General features: G+C 56.6%; 1 protein-coding gene across 3 annotated transcripts in view; it reads left to right on the forward strand.

The window, feature by feature from the left end:
- The window catches only part of CACNA2D2 (calcium voltage-gated channel auxiliary subunit alpha2delta 2), a 226,119-nt gene that overhangs the window by 169,949 nt on the left and 38,702 nt on the right, over positions 1-17,468 (forward strand). For all 3 annotated transcript variants that reach the window (XR_008233640.1, XM_052778011.1, XM_052778012.1), the window contains exon 4: positions 11,963-12,022. Coding sequence is in view for 2 of the 3 variants with exons in the window: in XM_052778011.1 (XP_052633971.1) it covers positions 11,963-12,022 (60 nt within the window). In the remaining variant the exon portion in view is untranslated. The remainder of the gene's footprint in view (positions 1-11,962; positions 12,023-17,468) is intronic.

Genomic DNA, 17,468 nt, shown 5'->3' on the forward strand with positions numbered 1-17,468 from the left:
GCAGAGTCAAACAACGCTGAAATTTTAGGCTCCAGACAAGAAAGAATAGGTGAATGGAGGGCAAAACCAAAGCAACAACAATCCCGCTCCATCAGTACAGCAGCAGACCAGCAGCCTGGATTTGTCTTGTCGTCCATAAGCATCAACACAGGGGTAGGGGTTGAAGGGAAGTACTGCTTGAGGATTTGGGGCTTTGAACAAGGAGGCAAAGGAGTGGGAAAGCACGTTGGGACATCTTGCCAAAGAGCAACGAAGCCTGAAGAGCTTGAGCTTCGAGCTTTACTGAAGAGCAAGAGGCTGAAGGGCCAAGAGAGGGTGAGCGAGCACCTTGATCTCAAAAAGGCGTGCATGATCCTTTTGCAAACCTGGACACTGGGGTGAAAAGTCTGAATGATCCCATCAGCGCAAAGGGCCGCTCAGCTGATCCTCCTGCGTCACTTGGGAGAGGGGAATAACTGCCCTGGCAAAACAAGGCTAGGATGGGGAAATGGCCTGAGATTTGTGTGTTACGTCCCTGGGCAGTTTATTGGTTTTCCCCGTTTGCTGGGTGTGAGTGTTCCTGGTGCAGTGGCAGTGCCAGCATCGCCAATGTTTGGGGGCTAAGTCAAACTCCAGAAGCCTTTTCTTACATTTCCGTCATGTAAATTCATAATAACGGACTTTCAAAATGAAGCATATAATGTGCTTGATAGGTTATCGGGTCATCTTTACGTCCAATAGTTGTGAAACCGCAGTGATAGGTAAGTGCCGAGAGGCTGCCCAGCCCCTTCCGAGGCTCTGCCTTGCATCCTGCTGCTCCATCCACTCCTGTTTGCAGCATCCAAAGCCACGGGTCCTCCTTGGGAGGCTTTGCTCATGGTAGTTTCCTCTCAGGTCTTCAAGGGCACCATTCACCCCTCCGATAGTGCGTTTTCTATGCTCAATCTCATCTCCTCCTTCTTGTTTGCCATTCCCCCTCTGCTGTGGCACAAGCCCTCCTGCTCCCAGGGCAGGGCTGCACATGCTGCTGGCCACGGGTGCTGGGAAAGCCCTGGACCCTGCTGAGTGCTCCACCTGGGTGCTGTCAGTGTTGTCCCCATGGCAGAAAGGGTGGAGGTAGATGTCCCAAAGGGATGGAAATGGGTCCTGGCAGCTGGGAGGCTACTCCTTGCCCCGTGGAAATGCCGGGGGTAGATGGATGAGCATTGGGGTCACTGTGAGCTGTCGCATTGGGAAGAACTATTTGGTGATCTGCTGAGCTTGCTAGCTTCCACCTCCCCGAAACTTCCCCGCGGTGCCTGGAGCTGCTGGGGCTTGACTGCCATTTTTCTGAAAGTTTGAGCAAAGCTGGTTCCAACTATGGTGCTTTTTCTTAGAGCAAAACACCACTAAAAAGTCTTTAACAGGATTTTTTTGCATTGCAGTTGCTTTTCTTTCGTGTTTTAAACTGGCAATTTAAACTGCTCTGGTCACATTTATGTTGCGGTGGCAGTGGGGGCCCGAGTTACTGATCAGCGTGCCCGACCCCTTTCAGGCTGTGGGAGCATTTGCTGGTGGCACTGGGGGACTCGAGGAAGATGCCACGTGTGTCTCTGGAGGGTTTCAAGCCGGGAAGTTTTGGGGGCTCCTCTTGGGGCTGGCTGGGGGCATGGGGTGGTGACATTTTGGTGCATTCTGGGGGGATTTCTGTGTGCTGAAAATCTGCCTTACCATAAAAACTTAATAACAGAGGAGCTCTCACTGCGCCGTGATGTGCCATATGGAAATCCCCACGTGGCAGCAGATAATAAACGAGGTGCTTTTTAAAGCTCGCACATCACGGCGCAGCAAGAGGTGATGCCTTAAAATAAATCGATTGTAAGTGGTTTCCAGTGCAAACTTTGTAATAGCTTCCGCTTGAATGAAAGGCAAAGAGCTAAAGGGGGGGATTTCAAAGGCACAAAGGCCTCATCCCTGTGGAGCGGGGAGCCAGGGGACTGCTGGGATGCAGGCATGATGGCCGGCTGCGCTTTGGGTTCCCAGGGATGCCCTCCTGCATCTCACGGGAGCTTCATTCACTGTTTTTGGTACCAAGTGGAGCGCCGGCAGGGGAGGGAGAGCCGCTCCCTGAACTTCTTGTCATCTTAACATGGGACTTCTTTCTCCAAAATAAGGAGTAATAAGGATAAGGAAGGATTCTATCTTTTTTCTTTGGAGTCTCTGGCTGCTAAGCCCTGGCTGGGCAAATTCCTCCTTCTCCTGCCCAAGTGGCAAGCTGTATCACTTCCTTTTTTTTTTTTCATTATTTTTTAAAAAAACCGTTCCCCCAAGCTCTCAGTAAAATTGATTTTTAAGTGAAACTATCTCTTATAATTGCCGCTGAAATGCCTTTTGGTTATTGTAATGGATTTTGAACTGTGACAGGTCCTGCTTCATGATCGTAACTGGATCTCTGCAGATTATTTGAGTGTGGTTAGGGAGCGCCATTGGATTGAACGATTGGAGTTTATATGAGGAGGAGGTGGGGCTGGAGCAGTGGGCTGAGATGCCAACTAACATGTTTGCTGACCCTCCTGACACCACAGAAGCTGAAGCTGCCCTGGGACCTCGTGCCTTAAGGCGCCGTCTCCCGAAAGCCTTCGTGGGAGCCATGTCCCTCCAGCCTGCCAACCCCACCGCTCGCCCATTGTGGGAGCCACAGCGCGCTGCTGGTACAGGGGGAAAAAGAGAGAGAAGAAGCCCCGGGGCAGCACCATCTCCTCCTCCGCAGCCTGGTGAATCTCCCGCTGTCACATTTCCCCAGCCCTGACCTTCTAGCAAACGCATCTTGACCTGAATTATTTCTGGTCATCTGAAACCTCATTGTGCAGCAAGCGAGCTCGTCACCCAGCAGATGAGAACCACAGGAGACAGTACCCAAGCCCTTCCAGTTGTGGCAGAGCTCTGACAGACCCACTGCACTGTGCCAGGATGCCGTGTTTGTGCCCAGTAGCTCACCTGCCCCATCCCCACCGTGCCGGTGCCACGGAGCACACAGCAGGTCCCTGGCATTAGCTGTCCCCAAAGCAGCCGATGACGAGAGCCGTGGGTAGCAGTGCTTGCCAGGCTTTTAGCTTTGGTGAGGGCAGCTGGCAGCCCTCCCGGTAGCAGCGGTGCTGCAATTACCGGGGCGCTCAGACTGGGATGGGCAGCCTTGAAGTTGGGCAGCCCTGACACCGCTGGGACACATCAGTCCCACCTGCAGCCGACAAACAGTACCGGAGCCATGTTTGTCGGGTGGTTTGTATCCATCACCCCTCTGGGATGCTGCTGACATGCCCCAGCGCTTCAGCACCTCCTGGGAGCCAGCTATCAATATTCCAGCTTCATCCCAAGAGAGACTTTCTTCCTTGCCAGCCAGGGTTTTGTTTAGGTGATTTAAGACCAGTTAAGCTGTAACTGGTCTCACTACTATGGAAGTGGGAGGAACTTCCGTCAGGAACAGACTGGGCTTTCTCTGCCCTGCTCATCTTGTGAGCTGATGCTCCAGAAGAGAGCGAGAGGTGTGAAATGAGCACGATTTAAAGCTGCTGGGCTTGGATTTATCACCTGGGACAGCCTTTGAAAAGCTGTTTACATCCTTAGTTTTCTTCTCACCATCAAATACTGCCTAAAAGGCGAAAAGGATGGCTGATGTGCAGTCCTGAGTCCTCTTCCTCTTGGCGACGCTAATGAAATGAAAATAAGGGTCCCGATGGCAGCTTGCTGCAGCAGCTGTATTGCCTGCTAGCCCCAGGGATGAGTTTGGATCAGGCTGAGACGGAGGAGGTTGCTCCTGTGGCTGAGGGACAGCAAGTGCTGGCTGTCAGAGCACTGGCCTGGCTGAGCACATCCTCCGTTATCACCTCTCCTATCTCAGAGGCTTGCAGTGTTTGCCCTAGTTTGGACTTGCTGGGGAATATCCTCTAGTTTCTCACCTCTGCCTTTTTCAAGCTGCATGGCAGAATGTAGCTGTTTGGAGCACCGTTCCAGCCCACACTGCTGGCCAGGGGCAGACCAGGGCAGCATGGAGAGCAGCTGAAGCCTCCTGCTCGGCTCTTCTGCTGGCTGACTATTGGGATCTCGAAGCAGAGGTCCCTGCTTTCTTCTCCATCAAGTGCAGAAGATGCAGAAGGGTACTGTGACTGCAAATAGCGTGGCAAAGGGGACAGCGGAAAGTGCTTTTTCTCAGGTCCTGAACAGAGGAGGCACGTGTGGCTGGTTTGGCTTCCCAAGGGACCACCTGCATCCCGAAGCTGGGCAAAAAGCACCTTCCAGCAGGGCTTAAGCATGATGGCATTTAGCAGTACAGTTTAAAGGCATATCTAGCACAGGAGGAGGGTTTGTTGCCATACGTCCAGCGTGAAAGGCAGGAGGATGCGGGAAGCAGCGATGCCAGTGTGGCCAAATGGTCCTGCTGGCTCTGCGCAGGGCAAGGGGACAGTGAGAGAGGCCAAGCCTGCCTGCGCCTGCCTATACCTGGTCCCATTTGTCCATCCTGCATCCCATGTCTCTGTCTCACTGCTGGTGGAGGTGGGGACAGATCCTGCACCCTAGTGTTTGCCCTTCCTCCCCCAGGAGGGATGAGGCAGTGGTTGTTTGGCATTGGATCGGTGAAAACAGGAGCCGAGGAGGGTCTGAGCAGCTCAGCTGAGGTTTTGCTATTGCTGGTCCCCAGGGGCAGGTGTCCCCGTGGGGGCACAGGGCACAGCCCCCCCGCCCTCCTCCTCCCCTCATGGGGAGCAGTCAGGGCGACGGGGAGCCAGGACAGAGCTGCTGTCTACTTGTGATTTTGGAAAGCAAATGTCAGCCCTCGTGGAGGGCAGAAACACCAGGAGAGGGGTAACAGAGAGGGGCTTTTCTCCAAGGGGAGGAGAACTGAAGAGAACGTCAGGGAAGGCTCGTGCCATAGGATGCCTGGTTAGCTGCATTGTCCTTTTGCCCTTGGTGCTTTTCCGTTTGCAAGAAGTTAAGCTCTTTTGGAGGCCTGAGCGATATTTTGGGGTAGGAGAAATGCCCCAGACAGCGAGTCTCCCTTTCCTCCCCACCCTGCCCCTGCAAACACATGGGTACTTCTCTGCTTGGGATGTTTCACTCCTCCCCTCCCTGTGCTTGTTAGGACTGGTGATGGTGTTTCTTACCGGTAAAAATTGTGGCTCTGGAGGAGAAGGAGCAGGGACAGATGCTGGCAGGGGAACAAGAGCCACGCACTGCTGGCCTGCAGAGCTATGAGTTACTGAAATGGTCAGTAAAATGATGAAAGTTGTGGCTCTGGGGCTTGTCCCAGGCTCCCAGGGCCAGGTGCTGGCGGTGCCACTGCCGTGCATGGGTTCTGCAGTGGCTCTGGCTCTGGGTATGCTCCAGGTTTGTGGTTGTAACCCTCGCTGCTGGCGGGGCTGGCCTTGCAGAGGGGTCACCCCGCTCACCGCCCTGCCGGTCCTCTGCAGCAAGCACCGGCTGGTACGACACCAGGGTCTGGAAGCCCTTGGAGGATTTACCACCCTCTCTTTACTATTCACTGGGGCTTTATTTGCGCTCCCACAGGCAGGAGGGCATTAGCAGCCAGTGCCGACTCCAGCTCCATCCTCCCTCGGGCACGGGCTGGAGCCAGGCGTGAGAGGAGGAGAGACGGGCTCCGGCCATCCCTTTCCCTCCGCATGGCCAAGGGAGTTATTGACAAACATGTTATTGACAAACAAGTTAGTGCTCCGAAAGAAAAATGCTGCAGCATGTTTGAAGCTGCCTCCTTGATCAATACTCAGCTGTGGCTGAGCCTGCTGCCGACTGGATTTCAGATGACGGTTGCGGGGGTAATAAGAGCCCTGGGATCAACTGTCTCGGAGATTATTACAGGATGAGATGCTTCGCTGCTTTACAGTGTTTACTCAAGATTTATATTCCTTATGTGTATATAAGGGGGTTGTCATCTTTTGTCGCCGGTTGATCATTTTTTGATGGCGGTGCGCACGCCGTGCCGTTAGGGTTTGCTTAGGGGGGTGCGTGCAGCAAGTTCAGTGAATGGGGAGAAGAAGGGCTGGGGACGAGAGGGAGAGCCAGGGTGGGGGCACCCCGGAGCTGGTGGCAGGAGGTGGGACTGTGAGAAGGTGCCCTCTGCTCTGATGCACCCAGGCAGACAGGGATGGAGGTGCGTGAAGCACGTGGAGCGGGCTTTCGCCTTTCCAGATGCTCTGCAGTGACAGATGCAGTTTCAGGGTGCCCTGTCCAGGGAGGGAGGGTTGGTGCCATCCTCATTCCTTCATGTTCCTTCATCGTGGAGGAGGAAGAGCTGCAAAACCAGCTCCCAGGGGGTGTTCCTGCCTGGGGCTTGGGTGGCTTGACTTTGTCATGTGTGTTTGTTTTTCACCTTCTCGTCTTAACCTTTCACCTGTGTTTTCTTGCTCTGGGAGGAGAGCTGGAATGATAAGATGCCGCGTGGAGCTCTCTGGCCCAGTAGCGCGGGGCTGTTTTAATCTCCAGCAAAGATCTCTCCTTCCAGCTGTGTGCTCAGGTGCGGGGAGGTTAATACACTTCACGCCGTTGGGGAAGGCGCTGAGATGAGGGTGATAACAGCCCTGCGGAGGGAAGTTAAATGAAGGCTTAGCAGGAGCCGCTCTGCCTTGGAGCAAATATCCCTGGGCACATGCAGCCGCTGCGTGCCGGGCCATAGCTGGGCCCTTCCTTACCGGCTGCGGGGAGAAGCCGGGGACACTATCCCAGGCTCCCTGAGGAGCATCCCCCAGAATTGGCACAGACGTGGGGTGCTTTATTTCTGTGGGGAGGCTTGGGACACAGGGGCGGTGTTGCTGCTGTTACGCAGGGCTGCTCGGTCTCCTTTTGCAGGGTTTTTGCTGTAATCCTGTTTTATAAATCCAACCTTGGCCTTTGGCCTCCCTGTGCTGCTCTGGTCTCTGCTCCGCTGCCTCCCAAGTTAAACCCACTGATCTGACTGAGGCGGGAACAGCCAGGGCATACTTATTGCCACGTGGGGGCTGGGAAGAGAGATTTAGCAAAGCATTGGACCAGTTTCCCTTGGAAAATCGCTGTGTAAAAGTATTGGAGCAATGCAGGAGAGCCCCGGCTGCAATGGGGGAGAAGGGGTGAGGAGGAGGAGGTGGGCAGCACCCTTGGGTGCTTGCTACATCGGGGACAGTCCCCCAGCACGCTGTCCCGTCAAGCAGTGGGGATGCTGATAGCAGGGACGGTCCCCTCCGCCGAGAGGGGAGGTTGCGGTCCCCGCCTGTGCCAGCTCCGATGCTCAGCGCGTTTCCCACCACCTCGCTCCCAGCAGCTTCTGGGCATCAGACGAGCTGCCCCCCAAAAGGTGCCGCCGTGGACTAGCACATGTGGGTGAGCCATGTTCCAGGTGGGGTGGGTGAGCTTTTGTGGGTGATTGGGGCTGAGAAGCGAGGTCCTGGAGCAAAGTGGGGGAAAAACAGCAGCCGTGTCTTTGGAGGTGCCATCCTCTAGGCAGACAGAAGGTCACCCACCTCGTCCCCCCTCTCCTTTCCCGCGTGGCTTTCAGGAGGGAGAGCGTGCACCCGGCTGTGCCACCTTCACCGCCGCCTGCCCATCCCGAGTCCGTGCCGTCCCCGAGGCTCCTTAATCCCCGGTGAGCCAGTGGGTTGAGCAGGGAGCTCGTGATGGATCTGCCTGGGTGAGCAGCGAGGCAGAGAGGAGCACCATGCGGAATACGAAAGGTTCCCTTGCGCCGAGGCATGATAAAGCCCGCGCAGCACCTTCCCCCTCGCAGACCCCGCCATCGGGATTTCCAGACACCAATCCCTTGTAAATCTTCTGCTGGCCTTTTATGACCTGCAGAGTCATTTCAATTCAGTGTTTTCAACCTCTAAATCTCCTGTCCTTAGCCCTCAGTGACTTCTGGGGAAAAAAGTGCGCTCCTTAAATTGCCACGGCCAGGACAGTCCCTGCACCACAGCCTGCTGGAAATTTGCAGGTATTTCACACCCGTGCTTTATTTTTGGTAATTCCTCTAATTTTTCTTGCTGTTGGAACCACACAATTGACAGCCTCAGGTCTGAAGCCCCCAGGAGGTTTTGGTGGCTGCTGTGTACGCGCACGGGACCCCTGACCGGGTCCCCGGTGCGCTGCCTGCATCCTGGGCATCTCGCAGTCCCTGCATGCAGCGCACCTTGAGATGGACTGATTGATCTATAACACTTGAAAAATAATGGTTTAATCATTATTAAGGATTAGAAATAATCCTTGAGCTGTATTGATCACGGTAACATTATTCATGATGAACTCATTTGGCATTAATGGGGACATCCTGCAGCAGCGTGTGGCTCCAAGCAGACCCATCACCTTTCCCATGGAGACATGGCGGGGGGGGAGGGCATGTTGGAGCAGCAGCACCTTCCCGGCCCTAACACACAACTGCAGGTCCTGCTTGTGAGCAAAGCTGTCCCAGATAGTCCCCTCAGGGACTCTGTCCTTGTTGCCACGGTTTTGGAGGGTCCCAAAGCAAGCGATCACCCATTGCTTTCATGCCAGCAGCCCATCTCTGGGCAGGGGCTGGCTGGGGCTCCCCTCTAGCACCAGCCGGGGATGGGACAGGACGGGACTGCTCCCATGGGAGCCCCCCAACATGGCATCACTCCAGCCATGTCCCCCCACAGGGATGGAGGCGGGCAGAGGATCCCCTGTTGCAGAGGAGGGAGGGATGGCTGGCTGCCCGCCCGCTTGGTCCCTCTCTCCTCCCAGTCCCCATCTTGGTCACGGGACTGAAATGTCTTTAGCGAGGAAAACACTGCAGAAGCAACAGCTGGGAGGCTCTGGGGGCACTTCTCCAGGGGTGGGTATCTGACAGCGGCCGGGAGCTGGCACGGCACCCTGCTGTGGCTGTGCCATCCTGCCACGGGCTCCCCCATCCCTGCAACGTGCTATTTATCAAACAAGAACATCTGGATTTATTTTTTTTAAAAAACAAAGTTGTGTCTGGATCGACTTTGACGAATTGACATTTTCCAGAGGAAAAATATCTTCTGTCAAAGTGTCGTTCCTGGGTGTAGCCGTCCCTTACTGCACCATTTGCAACCCTCCAGGCACTTTGCACAAGGCGATGAATAGTTAAAGATGTCCATAAATCTTACCCTGCCCCATAATAAACAAACACGCTCTTATCAAGTATAGAAAAATGCATATTTCATCACCGCTGCCTTAAACGCAACTTGGAATAAATGCTCTCCTTTAATCAGCCATCTCGATATATTACCAGAGCACAAAAGCTTCGGGGGATGAGGTGCAGAATTGGGCCACAGCTTTTCTAGGTGGCTCTGGGGAAGCAGGGCTGTGGCTGGGCAGGTGAGCCCCTGCAAAACTGCCCTGAAAATTAACATTACTTGGCTTTTCTGTGCAGCTATGCCTTGTCTCCCATTCTCTTCTCTCCACCACCAGAGCCAGAGGTATTTTGCTTCAATGCTCAGCTGGTAGCTGATCTTCCCCCTCGGATGCTGGCCATTGAAAGCAAGCACTTTGATTTGGAAATCAAGATTAAAAAAAGAAAAAAGATTAAACAGGAAAAGTTTCCACCAGTGCGTGCCGAGATTATGCAGTGATGGATATGTGTTTTCCCACATCTGATAAGAACAAGCGATGTTCTCTGGCTGGGAAGGGCCAGATCTGTGATGTCTTTCACTGCTCATCCCCTTACTTTTGAGTACCTGTGCTTTGCCATGATCCCAGTAATACAGCACCCGCCATCGTGGCCCTGCTCCCGCAGCGCTGCCGGGGCTGGGTGCTGCCGGGGCTGGGTGCTGCTGCTCTCCTGCAGGCAGCGGAGGCACGTGAAGGAGACACCACGAAGCCTTGGGACTTTCTTTCCCCTGAGCATCCACTTAGAAGGACTGAGGCATTTTGCATCCCTGTGTGCTGATGGGAGCACTGGAGGAACTGGTGACAGCAGGGACGGTGGCTGCGGCACGTGTGGCTGTGCCCAGGACTCCTGTCCGCCTCTCTGGAGATCGTTGTCTCGTGTGTGCGTGCTCTCCTAGCCAGGCATTCTCTAGGCCCTGGGGAAATAAATTCCCAGGAGTGTAGCTGGACTTCACAGCCACCCCAATGGGCTCCCGCTGGCATGCCGGACCCCCACTGAGCAAAGGAGTGCTGTTTCTTTCTGGGATTTGTGGTTCACAATGTGAAAGTCGGGTGTGCAGTAGTGCTGGGAATCTTATGTGCATCTCTGCAGTGCTGCCCAGGCAGTGATTTGGGGTGGTGGTTTGGCCCAGGATGTCGCCCCATTGTCAGTGCTCCTTCCTCCTCCTCCCAGCCAATTCGGGGGGCTGGAGGCAGCCGGGGCTCCCTTCCCTCCCCGTGCTCTGGCTGCCAGTATCACTTGCATGGAGCAGAGCGTGTCCCGTTCTGCTGAGAGGTGCAGGGAAACGCGGAGCAGGCGATGCAGCAGCACCTGCCGTAAGGCACATCTTTGCTTGACGCGTCTCCCACTAACTCACTAGGGAGCCTTCCTGGGCTGCAACAGCCTCACAAGCCTCATGGCCAATTGACCCCATACAGATTAGCCACCCAGCCCCAGGAGCTGAGACCTCTGCGGCATGTATTTCCCGGGAGCCTTGTAAAGCTGACGGCTGGTGAGGAGCGGGCTGTGCCGGGTGCTGCGAGGCTGCGGGGATAAGCCCAGCACCCCTGCGAGCAGTGAGGGTGCCCGGCACCCAGGGGTGCGGGTGGCCCTCGGCTCCGCGGGCTGGCTCAGGACCCTGTGCTACCTCCAGCTGGGCTTTGGTGCTAATGGGGTCATACAAGCCTGGCAGGCAGCTCCCCAAGCAGCTGCCTGCACCCCTGGGGGCCTGGGGCTGGTCGAGGGATGGAGGGAAAGGTCTGTGTCGCTTGTTTTGCTCTTGGTTTTATTTGGTTAGCGATGCAGAGTGGATCTTGTTGGAAAGCCTGGAGCTCTTGCCCTGTCTGTCCCCGTTGGCTCCATTAAAGGCCAGATTGCAGCTTTTTCCCAGCACTGTCAGTACCCCAGGGGCTGCCTGGTCTCCAGCCCTGCTGTGCTGTACCCTCCGTGCTGGTGAGGCCTCTCACGGCGGAGCCCGAGCCCAGCGAGGCTGCCCCGGTGCTGAGCATCGCCCCATCCTGCTCCTGGCGAGCCCCGGTTCCTCTGGCTACCCCAGCGCGGGCAGCAGCCTGCCCGTACTGCCTGCTGCCTCTGGAGCCATCAGGATGGAGATGCTTTTGTCTCCTTGGAAGCCTCACGCGCTTTAGTGGGAGAAGGTTGTGCTTGCCCTGGCATGGGGTGAGACCTGGCCAGGAGCTCAGCCCCGGAGCCTCCCGCTGCAGGCAGCGATTGCAGGCAGAGCTGCCGCGTCTCATAGCTGGTTCCTCTCCTGCTCGCCAGCTCCCTGGGAGCACTGGTGTGTCACAGATGGGCTCAGTGCCGCTGAGCCGATGGCCCTGGGCGTGCGACGTGGTGAAGGAGAGTACGGGCATGTGAAGGGGTTAATCTGGGTGGGCAGAGCTGCGCATCTCTGGGCCCCGGTGCTGGGGCATTTCAAGGGGGTTTTCAAAGCATTTTAGAAGGGTCTGCCCTGCCCTGCAGAGAGCTGGGGAGCAATCGGTGCAGGCACCTGGGTTCAGCCCTTGCCCTGCACTGCAAATGAGGGCCTGTTCGGCTCCAGCGGTAACACCAACAACCGCTAAACTGCGATGGCTCAGACCTGGTTGTGTTCAAGTGGCAGGAATTCCTCTGGAGGCACTGGCTTGCTCTGGGAAAGGCAGGAGCAAACAGAAACACCGGCTTCTCGTGCCTGGGATGTCCTTCTCCAGGCATTGCTGCCTGCGATCCCTCCTCCTGCCCCGCTGCCTGCGTGGCGGAGGGGCGGCAGGGTCCTGGGGGATCCCCCGAACAGAGGGATGGCAGGTGCTGCCACGGTCCCGGGTTGACGTGGGCAATGCCCGGCTCCTCTTGCTTTCCCCGTTTTTTCTCACTTCTCCTCTCCTGCTTGTTTTGCAGAGACTTGCCAATGCAGCGGAGAAGTTCCAGAAGGCTCACCACTGGCAGGACAACATCCGGGTAAGGCTCCGCGCGCGGCCCAGCCGCTCTCACCTCCTTCCCTCCTGGACGCTGAGCTCCGCAGAGGCACCGGCCTCAGGGATGACTCCTGGCACAGGAATTGGCTCCTTGTCCCATCCCTGCTCCCATCCCTCAGCTCTTCCTCCCCTCCTTGCCCTCCCTCCCTTGTGAGTTACCGCTGGCCGTGCGGTGCTCCTCAGCACGCAGGCGGCCCCGGCACCGCCACCTGCCAGCACTAATGAGAGCAAATGAAGCGATTTTGAGCTCGTTTCCAGCCTTGCCTCAGCCTGCACACGCGTAGCGAGAAGGCAGGAGGTGAAGATTGAGCTGGTGGCTCAGCGCTGAGGGTTTGGGGGCCAGGGAGACTCTTACCCCCCCACCATCTCTGGCAGCTGGCGGGTTTGGTGCCGAGCGGGGTCTCGCGTGGGGTGACGGCAACGGTGGCTCGTCCGTGGCACCTGCCAGCGGTTGCGGTGGGGGCTGTTTCTGGGGGAGGGAGCAGTCTGGGTTGGGAGAGGGAAGATGTGGGTTTAATGATTGCATTTGACTTTGTAATTCTGGCAGTGATAGCGCTCAGCGGGAACCCGAAGGATTCTGTCTGGAAATGCTCTCAAATTATAACAATAATATAAAAGGAAGGAAAGATTGTTTTCCTTCCAGTGCAAATGGAGTCTACAATAAAAAATACTCCTGAGCCTCCCAGACCCTTCCTCCGGGTTGGGCCAGATCCTGCCCGGCCTTGGGGACCCCCAAGTAGTCGCCAAGGGGACAGCCTGGGGACAGCCCCGCTGCCAGGCCTTGCTGGTGTGTTTTGGGGGGTATTTCTCTGTCTGCAACCGTGATCTGCTCAGAGAGGAGAGGAGATGAGGACCTGGAGCCACATCCTGCTCCTGTAGACCCTCCTGCCGTTGGCGATGGTCACCAGGGTTTGGTGTGGAGAGGAAGAGGCGGGAGGAGCAGAAGAGAAGGCAAGGTGTCGACCTGCTTGGCTTGGCTTTCGTTTGCCATGTGGCCGGCGTGAGGTGGACCCTCGTGGCTGGTTCTTGTCCCCCCAGGAGCTGTGTCCCGTAGGCACCCAGCGAGGCTGAGCTCGCAGGGGTCTTCCCATCATTAGCAGAAGCAGCCTCGGTAAGGAGAGGTGAGGTGTCCCCGCTGGCCCTCCCATCCAGCAGACAGTTGTCATTGACACCAGCAGTCACCGAGACCTTTCTGCATGATAGCGCTGCTGAATTACTGTCACCTTTCTGGAAGGCCGGTGGCGGGGAGGTTAAGAGGATAACAAGGTTTGGTGTGGGCACTGTCTGATGCCAACACCGGTGCCTCGCCAGCACCTTGGCTGCAGGCTCAGGGCTCCCAGGGGAGGCTGGGAGTAGCACCAGGGAAGCCACGGGCATCTCCCACAGGCTCTCATCTCCATCCCTAGTGCTGGCCTGATCTTGTGTGTCCTCTGGGGTCAGGAGCCCCAGAGCAGCTCATCCCCGAGCAGCACCCAAAGCTTGGCCTTGGGTACCCCAGGGGCATCGTGGTGGCCCCATGCACCCCACGCTGGGCTGGCACCCCGGAGTGGATGCCCTGTGGCCGGGGCACGGGCAGAGCTGGAGCAAGATCCCGGTGTTTTGCAGCAGTCTTCAGTGCTTCTGCTCATCCCCTGGGCCACAGACACGGGCAGCTGCCGTGCTGCGGGGACTCCTGCTGAGGACCCCTCTGCAGCCCCAAAGAGCTCCCTCTCCATCCAGACCCAGCTGCCTTCCGTGGCGAGGGAGATAACAGCCGGGATACAAAACATGCCAGGAAAGGCTGTAGCGCTGGGGAGCTTTTGGCTCGTTTTGCCATTCATGGCACAAACCTTCCAGAAATCCACTTTCGTAGAAAAAATATTTTTAATAGCACTGTTTGCAACCACTTAATCAAGGTAATTAGGAGCGAGTCACCCAGAAACAATGTGCAGCGATGCGTCACCGCAGGGCTCGCCACAGCTTTATCAGGACAGCCCAGACCCGGCTGGGACACTTGATGGACTGGCCCAGCTCTGCGCACAGCACCCAGGGCGCTGGGCATTTGTTCCCCGCGAGCAGGCAGCCCTGCCAGGCCCTGCCTGCCTCAGCCCTGCCGGCATCGGCCCTGGTTCCCGGGCAGAGCAGAGGGACGGAGGGGCTGTGTAAATGGCCCTCACTGCTGGGGTTGAACCTCCTTTTGCCGTCCTTCACCCGTAAAATGGCAGGGCACGGTCAGACCTGCGTGCAGCACTGGCTCTGCCGCTGCCCCCGGCTTGTCACTGGTGCTGGCATGGGCAGCGGGCAGGGAAGGCGGCAGCACAGCATCCTCAGCTCCTCCTCTCCTCCCTTCCCACGGAGCAGCTTGTTCCTTCTGGCCGCAGCAATCCCCTCCTCTCCCAGCGTGTCGCGTCCTAACCTTGCGCCGGAGTCGATGACAGATTGTGGCGAGCGCGGTTATTTTTGTGTTTCCATCTGAAGGCGCGCCGGCAGATGCTGAGTGTTTGCGCTGCATTAGTGCTAATGGCAGCCCCATTAAACTTCGCTGCAGATGGGTTGCTATGGAAGTCCGGGGGAAAATGAAACAGGAGCAGGAGCCCGAGCGGCTGGGATGCTGCTGAGCAATCACTCACGACCCATCTCTACAGGGAAAGTTTCTTTTTTCTCGCCTCTTTTTGGTGTTCCCAGCCATACGCTGGCCATTCTGGCCTTTCTGAAGGGGTTGAGTTCAGCTTCTCACCTCAGGGGGCTTTGCAAAGCATCTCCCTGTTCCCAAAACACCCCTCCTGCCCCACGCTGTCCTGCCCTGTCGCTGCTCCTTGTCCTCGCCCACCCTCAGGCCTCCTGTGTCTCCCGGCCGTGCCAAGCCGGGGCCATGTCCCTGCATATCCCCAGAGCTCCCCTGGACACCGGAGCACTTTCCTTGGCCAAAAACAGTCTTGTCCCCAAGGTCACCCATGCAGTGGCAACCTGGGCCACCCCTCACGTTGTCCCTCCAGCTTGTTTCACCTCAGGGCCGGGTGGCAGCTCAGGGTGGCATGGTGGGCAGGGACAAGGGGACAGCGGGGCAGGCTGCGGTGTGGGGCCGTTGTATCACCCTCGGTGATTTGGAGGGGGAAGAGGCCATGCCCTTCCCCGCCTGCACAGCGAGGGTCTCTCGGGGATGCACGTTCACCCACCGGCAAAGGCTGGCGGAGCCCCGGAAAAGTGAGCGCTGGGTCCGGTTGCCACGGGGCGGGCTCCCACCATGGGGCAGTGCGACCGCCTGGCACTGGTATGATAAGAGACCCCAAAAAGCTCCCGGTTTTCCCAGTGAGAAGCTTCTGGCCTCCGGGCTTGCAGCCAGGGCTCTGCAGGGGGTCCACCGCAACAGGCTGGCTCCACTCTGTGCAGAGCGACAGGGGTCTGTCCCTCGAGGGACATCAGGGCTGTCCCCCTGTTCTGGATGTCCCCAGCCCTGTCCCCCAGCCGTGGCAGGGGTGCTGAGCCCCGCGTGCAGACCATCCCCAGGAGCAGATGGAGGTGCCAGGGCTGCAGCCCACACTGCGATGCTGTTTACCAGGTTTCCATCCTCTGTTTGCCACCCTGCTCAGGGGAGGGACCTGCAAAATGTATCTATAAAATTGCTGGAAGGTCATGTTGAGTTTTTTGCTGCCATCCTTTGTATCCATCCTCGCTGACAAGCTGCCATGCTGCCCGTCAGGCATCCCAGCCAGCTCTGTGTTCTCCCACCTCCTCTCCACCCACGTGCTCCGCTTTCCTCCAGGGTTTTCTAGTATCCTGGGTTCTTTTCCAGGCCTTCAGCCCCATCCCAGCACCATCAGCAGGGGCTCGGGTGTCCCGCACCCCCACAGCGCACGGGAGCAGAGGCCGTGCTGACCTGGGGGATGCCGTCAAAGGCACTGGCCTGTGCCGCCAGCCGTGAAATGCGTCCCAGGGCATCGTCATCACTGCGTGTCAGTCTGCTGGGGCTGCTGGAGCTATTTATCCCTTTAAGGGACACTCTGAAGCTGCAGAGAGCCATCCCCACATTTATGTGTGCTTGGCAGGATTATATAAATTGCCTTTAAAAGTTGACTTCTTTATAAGCCATTTTCTGCTTCATAAAATGTTTATTACTGTTGTTTTTCTCCCAGTTCTTCTTCCTCACTGCATTTTCCATTGCTACACTGGGAAGCTCCCCTCTTCCTCCACCTGCTGCCCCCCTGCCTCCCACCTTTCAGGAGAGGAAAGGGGCGTTTGAAGGGTCAGAGCCCAGCAGGCCCTTTCTTCTTGGGAAAAAAAAAATAGCTATACATTGAGCTGCAGATGTAAGAGCTGCTGGGGACAGGGTTTAACTGCTGGGCACAGCAGGGGTGGTTCTGGGGTGCGGTGGTGTGCACGGAGGTGGCAGAGGGAGAACGGGCGCCGGGCAGCCCCACGCCGCTGCCTCCATCCATAACCCCCGTCTGCAAGCACGCAAGCAAATAACAAAGCCCAGATAATTTCAAGCTCCATTAGAAACAAAACTCCGGGGAAAACGGGATCACTGTTTGCCAAATGGGGAAGGACAGGAGGAATAACAGAGATTGTGCTGCCGGCCACCCAAGAAAGGTGAGGGATAAAGCAGGGGAACGTGGCGGTGCCGGTGGATGCCCCTCCGTGGCCGTACAGCCCTGGATGCGGCATCCCTCCGGGCATGGGGCCCTGCCGACCGGCTGCTCCATCCGGCACCACCGCGGTGCATCTGGCACGTGTCTGCCGTGGGAGCAGCGGCTGTGCCACCCCGCACGTGGGCGCTGGCGGCTGTTCCTGTGGGTTTGCCACGGCAATGCAGGCAGAGCTTTGTGTTCAAAGTGGTGTTAGAAGGGCTAACGTCAGCTCCTTATCCCCATTTCGTTTTTCTCCTTCTTTAATTACAGATCCTACTTATCGGCCGAGAACAGAAAGATCGTCGCCGTAACCTTGCACTTGCCCTTGTAGAAGGTTTACCTAAAAAGTTAGAAAATAAAATCAAATACTCTAATTTGCAGTCGTCTTGCCATTTCAAACCCAGTTTTCATTACAGCACAGAAAGTGCATTGAAGCTGTGTTTATAACCCCCTTTTAGATAACAAATCACATTTTCTTTTGGCTGGCGAGTGTGTAGAATTGATATTTTTTTTTTTCAGTTTAATGGGTTTGTGTGTTCAGGAATGATCTCCATCAACTGAGAGTCTTTATTGTGTTTGATATAATGTCAGCTTTCATTACGCTCGGAGAATTACTGTGTTAAAGCACCAACCTTGCTGTAGAGCCGTTCTGGCTGAAAAGCAGAACAAGAAAATCATTCACAAAAACCCTGTGTTGGTGCTGTTGCCTCTTAAAAGCCATGATGGGGCTTGAGGGGGCTCCTCTCGCCCCCCACTCTGCAAGATGGCTGGGCCACCCATGGCAGTCCCATGGCTGCAATGGTTCGGCACGGGGGCTGCCGG

The sequence above is a fragment of the Harpia harpyja genome, chromosome Z (assembly GCF_026419915.1).
Source record: "Harpia harpyja isolate bHarHar1 chromosome Z, bHarHar1 primary haplotype, whole genome shotgun sequence".
Taxonomy (NCBI): domain Eukaryota; kingdom Metazoa; phylum Chordata; class Aves; order Accipitriformes; family Accipitridae; genus Harpia; species Harpia harpyja.